This window comes from Emydura macquarii, unplaced genomic scaffold (assembly GCF_026122565.2).
Source record: "Emydura macquarii macquarii isolate MOO-44397 ecotype Brisbane River unplaced genomic scaffold, CSIRO-AGI_Emac_v2 contig_705, whole genome shotgun sequence".
NCBI classification, from domain to species: domain Eukaryota; kingdom Metazoa; phylum Chordata; order Testudines; family Chelidae; genus Emydura; species Emydura macquarii.
In genome coordinates, this window is record NW_027130842.1 from 16930869 (window position 1) to 16941428 (window position 10560).

The 10560-nt window shown below is 39.2% G+C and overlaps 1 protein-coding gene across 1 annotated transcript; it reads right to left on the reverse strand.

Annotated features, from left to right (window-relative positions):
• Positions 1-979: 979 nt before the first annotated feature.
• On the reverse strand, positions 980-10560 carry DYNLT1 (dynein light chain Tctex-type 1). Its single transcript, XM_067542490.1, has 5 exons — positions 10459-10560; positions 4398-4439; positions 2804-2927; positions 1803-1880; positions 980-1405 (listed from the first exon to the last, which is right to left on the reverse strand). The coding sequence occupies exons 1-5, from the start codon at positions 10483-10485 to the stop codon at positions 1335-1337; spliced, it is 342 nt and encodes a 113-aa protein (XP_067398591.1). The 5' UTR covers positions 10486-10560; the 3' UTR covers positions 980-1334.

Sequence of the window (10560 nt, forward strand, 5' to 3'; positions counted from 1 at the left end):
TGATTTGTTTATTTTTACCCTCAAACTAAATTCAGTATCTTCTGTTGTTGGGGGGGGTCAGGGGACAGTATAGCCACACTGAGCCCAAGATATTAGCCAGCCAGTAGAGGTAATTGTTTGGTCCAGCTTTTGAACTTGCTGTTTTTCAGCCCTGCAGAGCTCTAAGCTTAAAAGCTTGTAGAGTCTTTCACCAATGCAAGCTGGTTCAAACTTGACCTCCCATCTTCTTCCTATCAACCAAAAACATTGTCAGTAGCTTACCTCTATCCTAAGATGTACTGTGATTGGTTTTCTCTCCCTTATAACATTTGCTTGAGTCTCTTTATACCCAAGGAATGAATAAGTGTGACAGCTTTGAACAAAACCTATACTCCGCAACACTGATTCAATGTTTAACTAGTCAACCCATTATACCTACTGCTATATATCTGCATAGACATTGACTTACTAGGGAATGCACACAGCACCAAAAATAGCTGCACTTAAAGAATGATTTTTTGTTGATACTGCAGGTGATGGCTGTAGGATATGGTGAATGGCATTGGTTGTCTAGATACCACTGAGCCTCATACCAACCTGCAAAAGCAATAGAGGAATAAAGAGCAAAATCATTCTGCTAGCTTCATAGCTCTCAGCCTCCTGTTTAACCCGAAGATGGGTGCAAAAGAGGGTCATAAAATTACTAAAGTGCTATATCAAAGAAATGCATTCTTGGGACCAGTGTTTAATGCAGCAAAGATAAGACCAGTGAACCTTTACAGACTGCCTTTGCTCATTTAGTCTTTACCAGGGTGATATTTCAAGAGTATTGTCTCAAATAAGATTTTTTCAATTCTGTATATACTTCAGTGTAGGTAGATTGTCTACATCAGAGACTTAAGCATGACCTACAGCTTGGAAACAAGTAGTTATTGAAGAGAATAAAAAGTTATTCCTTTCAACACCCCCCTCAAAAAAAAGTTTAGACAACTCAAAATCATTAACTTCAATAATTTAATGCTAACCAAAAGTACAAAGCGTGAAAATTCTTGTTATTTAAATTAGTTTCAGAGAGTAAAGCTAAACAAACATTTACAGTGCAGCAGGTTTCAGGAGGTTGTTTTTTTCTAGCACCTTGAGAAGTCCTTGAAATGTTAAGACAGTCTGGCAACACTGATAAATATCAAATGTATAGTCCTTGTAACAGCATATGATTAGTGTTAACATTTCTAAATTTGAAAAACTACATAAAAAAGTCCAGTAGAAACAAAAGCAAGTGTATTCAGTTTGAACAGACTATCAAAGGGAAGTGCTGAAGAAGAAAAGAATCAGACAGCTGAGCAGTTCCAAAGCAATTATATTGCAAGTCCAAAGGCACTGACAATACAGTACATAGTCTTATTCTCCCATCTCACAGTGCAGTTTCCTACAACAAAAGAGAAAGTATTTAAAACCAGAAGAAGTTTGTCACTCCATACACTGAGTTATGTATGTGTTCTTCCATCTCATAGGAATCAATTTCTATTTTTAATATATGTAAGTTTTACTTTGTAATCAAGAAACAGTGAAGCTGTCACAGTACTCAAGCTTTGCATTTTTTAGAATAAAGTGTTAGCTGCTAACTTCCCGTGACTCAAAATAAACTTAAAAGCCTCTTACTTGGGAGACTTTAGCCCCCTCCCCCTGATAGTTGAAGCTGTACCAGGCTGCTCCAAAATAATATTTTAAGTGTCAGTCTTATCTGAGAAGACAATTTTGAAAATAAGTTCTACCACTGTGTAAAGTTGCTGTTTTCAAGAAAGAAAATTAAGTCACTTCTGTACCATCACTGGTGTTGTCCCAGAAACAAGAGCTTGCTGTGTGAAGGCCAGCACCATTCTTTTGCATAATCACACAGGTCACTGTTAATACACAAGAGAAGCTTCCATTAGAGAGCCAAAGTGACCATTACTATCAACACAACTAACACCAGTGCCTAGTTTTAGCATTAAACTAGTATTTGTGCTATCAATCCCCATCTATGAACTCAAATTCACTACATGCAATAATCCCCACAAAAATGCAATTCACTGTAGAACTTAGCAAAAAAAATGCAGGACTCACTCCAACTAGTGCAACAGAACAAATACAAAAGCACTAAAAATCAATGTAAGAAAAAAATCTAAAGGCGCTAACAAATTTCAAAATATCTCAAATTAGAGTCAGCTCTCGCCCTAACCTACATAATATCCAAAAACAACTCAAGACTTAAACTGTAGATTCTTTGGGGCAGGGAGAGGCTTCCCTTCCCTCATTTGTACAGCACCCAGCACAATGTGGCTTGGTCCAGGACTAGGGCTTCTATGCACAAAGGTAATACAAATAAATAATGTAACAGGAAGAAGGGTCTTGTGGTTAAAGCAGTGAAATGTGAGAAGAGATGGGGATTCTTTCCCCAGTACTGCCATATATTTCCTGTGGGTTGCTGGGCAAATCACTTAATGTCTATGTCTCATGTCCCCCCTGTGAAGGGGGAACAACAATGTTACTACCTATTAGGGGCAAAGGCAACAAACCCAACAGCATTCAAGATATCAGTGCCAGACTCTTATCTTCCACAGACTGACACTAAATATTGGCACGTAAATAAAGCTGATTTTATAATTTGACTGTATATTCATAGTTTAACTAAAATGTACTGTACTGTTACTAGTTCGGGGGACTCAACAGGTTTTGCCTGTTCATTGTTTTGCCATTCATTGTTAAATAAATCTCACTATTAGACTGCTTAAAATTTCAGTCTTCTGGTATAGTTAATAAAGTCAATACAGCAGCAAAAACTTACCAATATACTTGAAAGGTTTCCCCAGCTTTGTAAGTTGACTTAAAGTTTGTTCTACCACAGTGGTAGTCCACTGGTTCACTTTGCTGTGTTGATAGGCATTGCCACCAATCGCACTTTCTATGGCCTAAAAGAGACAAAATATACCAAGATAATATCTGTATTGCCACCATCCAGCTTTGTACCTTTAGTTATAACTAAGTACTTCATGTTTTTAAAAAGCATTGGACATTCAGCTTACCCTACATTTAACTAACATTGAAGATGCCAGAGTCTGTAGCAGTGGTGTTTTAGAAATATTTTTACTACATAGCTACCATTTAAGAACAAAGCACTCCAAGTGATTACTCTGTTAGAATGGTGATGTCAGTTGTTTTACTTTAGCCTTTGATTTTAATTTGATTCCTACTTGTCCCAAACCCTTACCGCAGAGCCCCAAATACACATTAAGTACTACAACATGACTTGCATTTGCAACAGAACTAGAGTGATTGGAAACATTCACAAACATATATTCAAATATGTTTGGTACTGCTGTATCATTCTATTCACAGAGCTTGGTCTGGAAGTAGTCTTGATTTTTTTTTTAAAATCCTATTGGTGTAGTAAAATAAAACAGACCAGATGGATGAAAGCTATTTAAGACAGCATGTATGAAAAAAATTCCCCACTACTTATGGGTACTGATTCTCATACTTGTGCCCAATGTTGTACATTTTCAAAGTGAGCAGACACACTTGTTATGGCTGACCAGCAAATGTGTACTTTTAGGTCATAGTTTTTAGATTTAGTTTGCTTCCTTTTAAAAAAAAAGAAAAAACTTATTTAACATGTAGAAAAAAGTGTACAATATATGAGCCCCGCCCACATTCATGACGTTAAATTTGCATAATTTGATAGTAACTCCACTTGACCCAGATGACATTAATCTGCAGCTTTGTTTTGTTTTGTTTTGTTGTACACAGTAACCAATTTTCCATTGTGTCACTCATCTACTTGCTATATCATTGAACTTCAACAAGAATTGTGGTTGCTACAAACAAACCCCTCTGAAGTTTTGTAGACAAGATGCAAGTTTCTTAGCAATTTGTAACTACTGTGAATTCCTCTCGAATGCACTTTAGCAAGTGTCTCAAATCAAATACGTAGATCATATGTTATCATAAAAAATCATGAAGGGTGAGAGATTTATAGATGAAATTTATGTTCATGCAGACGGCCTGTGCAAAACTGAGTTTTAAATGGACCTTCCACCCTTATGCATAAATTTCAGCCTATTCATATAATTTCTGTCATCTAGCAATTAAGAAGAAAAGCAGATCCACACTAAAAGAGGAACATACTCTAAATATCAATACATTTTAATTTATAACAATACTTGTTAAATAGATTTTTCAAAACAGACACTACTATTAACTGGTATCCACCTTAATAGAAAACTGAATGATAAACTATGTGATAGTTATTTCTAATACTGGTCAGTGTAATCAGTGGAAGATAATTTTTGTACACAAACTATTTAGAGACCAGCACAACACAGAGAAAGCATGCAAGGTTACCAAATACCTTCACATTGTCATGTAAAAATAAAACTTACCTCTTTAATGATGTTACTCACTTCATCAACAACAAATGAAGTCTACAGAAAAATTCAGAGATAGAATTTTAAATAAAATACTTTTAAATGTTTGAGCCATTTTCTAGTTGAGTACAAGTTTCATTAATGGAAATTTAGCTAATAAGTACATTTTTTAGGATTTTGAGACTGAATCTGTCAGATTTATTAGGTGCCTTGATTTTCTTTCTTGTTTAAATTTAATTCGGCTCCTCACTGGATTGGATCAGTACTTTGTTAATTAAATATTTCTTAGCAATGAAGGGGAATCACTTGGATTAGCATGGAATTAAGTAAAACTTTTGCTGACCTATTTCATTTACAATAAAATTCAGCATATTAGCACTATTTTGAGAAGTTCCATTGTTTTTGGAGGACAATACCACGATACTAACTATGCCTATTCAATGCAAGAGTCAAGTCTTTCAATAAGCCAGGAAAATAAATTATGATTTCACACGTTACAGTGGAAAGAACTGAACAGCTACAGCCCTGGAAAGACAGAGGGTTGCAGAGATAATCCCAGGCTGCAGGCCTAACATATTTGGAGTTCAATGAAACTGGCAGGGAATTAGATAAAGTCTTGAGGCTACAGAGACAAGAAGTATTTATCCACTGCTCAAAGAAAGGTTATAATCACGATTATGTCTGAGGATATGGAGCTTTGCCTCTGGAAACAGAAGGCAAATTCTAGCATGCGGGAATCCCAGATCCAAGACTACAAGTGATGGTTAGACACAAAGGTTAAAAGCTAACAGCACAGATGCAACTTTAGGGGGGTGGGGGACATGTCCATCCTCACCCCACCTTTACTATTCTGTTGACACCGTCTTCCATGTAGCTGTCTCCTCGCTCCCCACAACTTTTTAAACACTGTTGCAGTTCTGCTTGGAACTCCTGGTTGTTTGTATTTTGATAGCATCTAGCAGCTCCTATCAAGATCGAAGCAATGCTAGACAGTACACACGTGAAACAACCTGTGCTCCAAAGATGTTACAATTTAAACATATGAGTACTTATAGAGAAAACAGAAAAATAGGAAGGAACACAGGGTAACAGTAATGATTGAGCTTGGTAAAAATTCAAAGTTTTGCCTTAGAAGGGACTTCAGGATCAAGATTGCTGAGTGGGCGCAGAGCAGGAAAGTGATACGGTCAAATCAGCAATAATATAATCGTATGTATATGCAAGTATAACTGTATATATAATGTGTTTCTCCTTGGTACAGTTTTACTTTGAGTATCTTTATTCCTTAGTGACAGTATTAAATAATTTATTCCACCTGACCCTTGCAACATATCTTTAGTTAGAGGTGAATAGCCTGTAGTCAATCCTTAATATATTATTTTTTATAAATGAAGAAATATGGATCAGTTCCTCTGTCCTGAATAATTAATATAAACTCGGAGGTGGGAAGAGGAAGAATCTTAATATTAATGTGTAATCTTAATAAAAAATTTTAAAAAGCCAGCTGATTGATGGATTCTGCTCACAAGGTGGTTTCCAAAAGCTACAAATTTAACACCATGTGCTTTATGTGCTATATAACTACATTTCTCCTGTAGAACCCATAATTGTGAACTTCTTGACTTGTGCATTTAGTTTCTCAGTCTTAAAATATCATTAACTTTTTTTGTACTGAACTTCCTTAGACATTTGAAAAAAGAAAAGGTGCTAGAATATTTAAATAAACAGTACCATTATGTTACTGTCAAGTTTCCTGATGTCTGAGGCTTATAAAATTGTATGTTTCTCCCATTTGAAATGGTAAAGGGCAAGACAATTGATAACCTGCGTATACTAATCTTAACAGAATCTGTACTTTTCTGAGAAAACAATTTTTGATATCAAATACAAAGTTTACTAAAATGGTGGTCTCTTGGACCATACTAATCATGTCATGTTTTACTAATTGGTGACTCAGTTACAGTAATCACAATTTATAATACAGTAAACCCAATACATCTGACAATTCCAGTTGTTCGTTTCTACCTACTGGAATTTGTACTGGTAACCACAGACTGCCCATAACCAAGAAGAGAAAAATTGAGAGCTATCTTTTATTGGATCAACTTGTGTTTGGTAAGAGACAAGCTTTTGAATGACAAAGTTCTTCTACTAGTCTGGATAAGGTACTGGGTGTTGCAGCTAAATACAAGATGGAACAGATTGTTTAGCATAAGTAGTTAGCACATATTCTCAGGGACCATTCAAGGTGAAGTGGCTCTTTAACACCTCAGCAGTCATAGAATTTAAAAAAAGTTAGTAAGTTACAGATATCAGCAAAGTTGCAATAAGCCAACACCCCTTTCAACATCCATGGGTCTTACACAGGCCTATCACAACACATGGTGTACCTCATCCAGGGCACTAAATGCCCCAACAATGTGTGTGAAACCAGACAATCACTACACTCAACTGAATTCATACAGACAAATGATGAGACAAAAACCACTCTGTCACCCAAGGGCGAACACTTTTCACAAAATTTTTCACTCCGTATCTGACCTTTCAGTCCTTATCCTCCAAGGGAACCTGCACAGCACCTTCAAAAGATGAATCTGGGAGCTTAAATTCATAACTTTAGTAAGACCATGATTTTTAGTGTCTAGCAAAGACATTGGATTTATGATTTATTACAACAATCTGTGACCTACTGATCATCCTTTGTCCTATGACTGCATACATATTAATAGGCCACTTCATCTCGAATGGTCCCTTAGAATGGGTGTTATCTTGTATTTAACTGTGACACTGAGCCCCTTTCCCACACCAGAAAAACCTCTATATAGTTGAAAGCTTCTCTTTCACCCAGAGAAGTTGGTCCAATAAAGATAGTACCTCACCCACCTTGTCCATCTAACTAGCATTAAAGCACGACAACATTTTGAGTTTGATAAAGAACAGATTAAGTAAAAGGCCCTAAAACTCCATTTGAGCTACTCCTACTGGTATAAGGAACTTTCTCAATAATATTCCCTCTACTCTGCACTCATTTGCCTGAAAAGTAATGCCCAATCTCAGCTAGTAAATAAAAGCTGCAAAAGCAATATTTTTCTTTTGCAGTTTTGTTAAGCTTTTCCAGAAGGAGCCAATCGAGACCCTGAGAAGCTGTCAGCACTGAATTTTACTTGCTACTTATTGCTTCTGGAATCTGATTGCTAGATGGAACATCTTTATTGACAATAGTTTAATATGCTTATCTTATCCATATCTACACAACATCTGCCAGATTTAATTACTTTTGACTGATACGGATAAATATCAAGAGTACTAAGGATTCAGCCTACTATTTCTGAAGCACATAACAGGTCTGATATTTTCTAAGTCAGAATGCAGCTGTAAGAATAAAGCAGAAAACTGTCACTCCACTACCCTAACATCCAGACAACCAATCTGTTAGTATAACAGAAATAACCTGATTGATTCAAAAAGTCTTCAGCCTGGTCTACACTAGGAACAATTTATTGGTACAACTCTATCAGCTGGCAAAGTGCTCCTTGTTTGGAGGCACACATACTAACAAAGCTGTGCTCTGTACCAGCACAGTAAAACCACCAGCCCCATGAGCAAAATAAGCTATGCCAGCAAAAGCTGTGTCAAATATCACATCCTTCACTAACACAGCTATGCTGACAGAACTCTAATGTAGACCTGGCCTTAATGGACCACTTACAGTGATGCCTGCTTTTAAAGTGTCACAACTTTACTATGCACTTGCATGGCCGCAGGAGATCGTTACCTTGCTAAAAGGTTCTTCACCAGTGTTATCCAACACAAAAAAAAATTATAGGCAGGGGTTGAGAGAGTTCTGTGGTCCATCAGATTGTCTTTGGGAGGAGGGGAATGGTAAAAAGAGGAAACATTTGGCATCACTCAAGCAACTCTCCCACATGAATGTTACATCTACATTAGACTGTAAATCAACTCAAGTTAAAAATCCAACTCAAGACAGTTAACACATTTGTACATCCTAGTCTGCACGCTCAAACATTTGTTTTGGAACACGAGCATTTGCAGTTTATTCAAGGACTCAGCTTTTCTGGTGGGAGGACTAGTAAAGATGTGCCTCTGGCAATTGTCAATATTTTGATCACCATATTTTCTAGATAAAGTCCAAGCAGATTAGACAATATAGTGGTTAGAACAGCAGCAACCAGTCAACACTAAGGCCTTGATTACCGTAGAAAAATAAGTTGACAATATAGGTAGACTTACAGCAACTGGCTGATGTCCACACGACCTTCCTTGGGTTGGTGGAGTGCATCCTCAACAGGAGCACTTCTACCAACCTAAGGGGCAGTGTGGGGAGCTGACAGCCCAGTATTCCTAATATTTCTAAGGTAAAAATTTATTTACTCTTTCAGATCTCCTCTATACAAGTAGTAAAAAAAGAAAAGAAGCATTTGCAGGTGACCTTTAACTCAATTTATCTGTTTAAGGTCTTAGATATACCAGGAAATATTCTCCGCACCACAGACATGCATATATCCCTGCATACAAGTTCCTTCATTTTCCATGTTTACTGTGCTGGAATTTATTGGTGTTTTTTACAAAAATAAAAAGATGAAAATTGGTGCAAAAATTTACTTCACATTTTTCTGGGTGACTATCAGAATATGGAAGATCAGGAAAAAAGCAACAAATAGAGAAAATTAGTTCCTTCTCACATAGTTCCCCACATCAGGGGGAGAGATGGATGGCAGCCGCAGCTTATCAAGCCTCAAATTTCCACTGAAGACTACACTTGTTAACAAACACAGCTAATTTACATACTGATTTTCTTAATCAGTATTTTTGTGTACTTGAGGGGTCCAAAATTGAGGTGAAAATTGGTAAAAACCAAACAATCGCTTTTGTAAAACCCAGGATTTTTTTGGTAAAAATTAAAAAACATAAGAACTTGGGGGTGCGTGTGTACGAAATACAAAGAAAATAGATCTGTGTGGGCTGCAAAATTGAGGCACAATAAAGTATACTAAAGAGGCTTATCCAGCTTAATTCGGCAGACCCTTGCTTGTGTGTTTGTGCTCAAGCTTCCATGCTACTTGACATTTGTTGTGCATTTAATGTTAATGCAATCGTGCCTACCACTTTCATACAATGACAGGAGTTTATTGTTCAGCAGTGATGACAGAAGAATGTCTATCGAGATATTTCTCGATCACAGGCTACATTAAATCGTTTTGAAAAAGAAATTTTCAGGATAGAAGAAAACAAGAGGAGCCTGCAAGAAGGCCGAAAGATAAGCGAGGATCCAAGATACAGAAACACAAGAGAGACCCAGGGGGTGGCAATATTGTTCAGGGAGATATTTAAATATGACCACTCATGGACAAAGAGTTAAAGCTTCACTTCCAGCCTGAGATTTGGATTAATCGAGCTTCAGTCAGTTGGTTTGCGACGTTCTCACAGTCCCACAGCCCGCTATGCCGTGATGGGAGGCATTAGACCTCGGGCGGGTTGCCCCACTCCTCGTTAATCAAACGGCACCTGCACCGCGACGTAAGTAACGTCGAGCGGGCGGCAGCAGCGTGGCAGAGGCACTGCCGCTGCCGCATGGAGCACACAAAGGCTGGGCTGGGCTCCCCGCCGAGCACTCGGGTGGGGGGGGGGGGGAGAGGGTCTCTACGCTCCCACAGGCTGCCGTCGCGCGCCCTCGGGCCCGGACAAAGGCGACCGCAGCGGGGGCGGGGGGGCGCGTGAGTCCCCTCGCGCCACCGCCTGGCAACCCCCCCCCCCGGCAACGTCTGCGGGACACGCTCCAACCGTTGGGGATAACGGTAGAGCGCGAGGCTCCTCCCCACCGGGGGGGTTTGGGGCCCGTGACCCACGGAGCCGGGGCGGACCCTGGCCAGATGAGGAGCAACACGGGTGGCCCGGCGGCAAAGCGAGCCGAGGAGCAGGGAGCGCCACCCTGCAGGGGGCTTGGGGGGACTGCGACGCTGGAGACGGGGATCCCTGCACCCCAGAAGACACCGGCGCGCCGCCCCCCTTCCTCGCCGGGATCCCTGCCCCGGCCTGCCGCTGCCCGAGCCGTTACCTCCTCCCCCGTCTGGAACTCGTCCATCTTCTCCCCGACCCTGACCAGCTGCAGAGTAGCCACACACGCGCCAGGCTCCTGCGCATGCGCTGCTAGCTACCT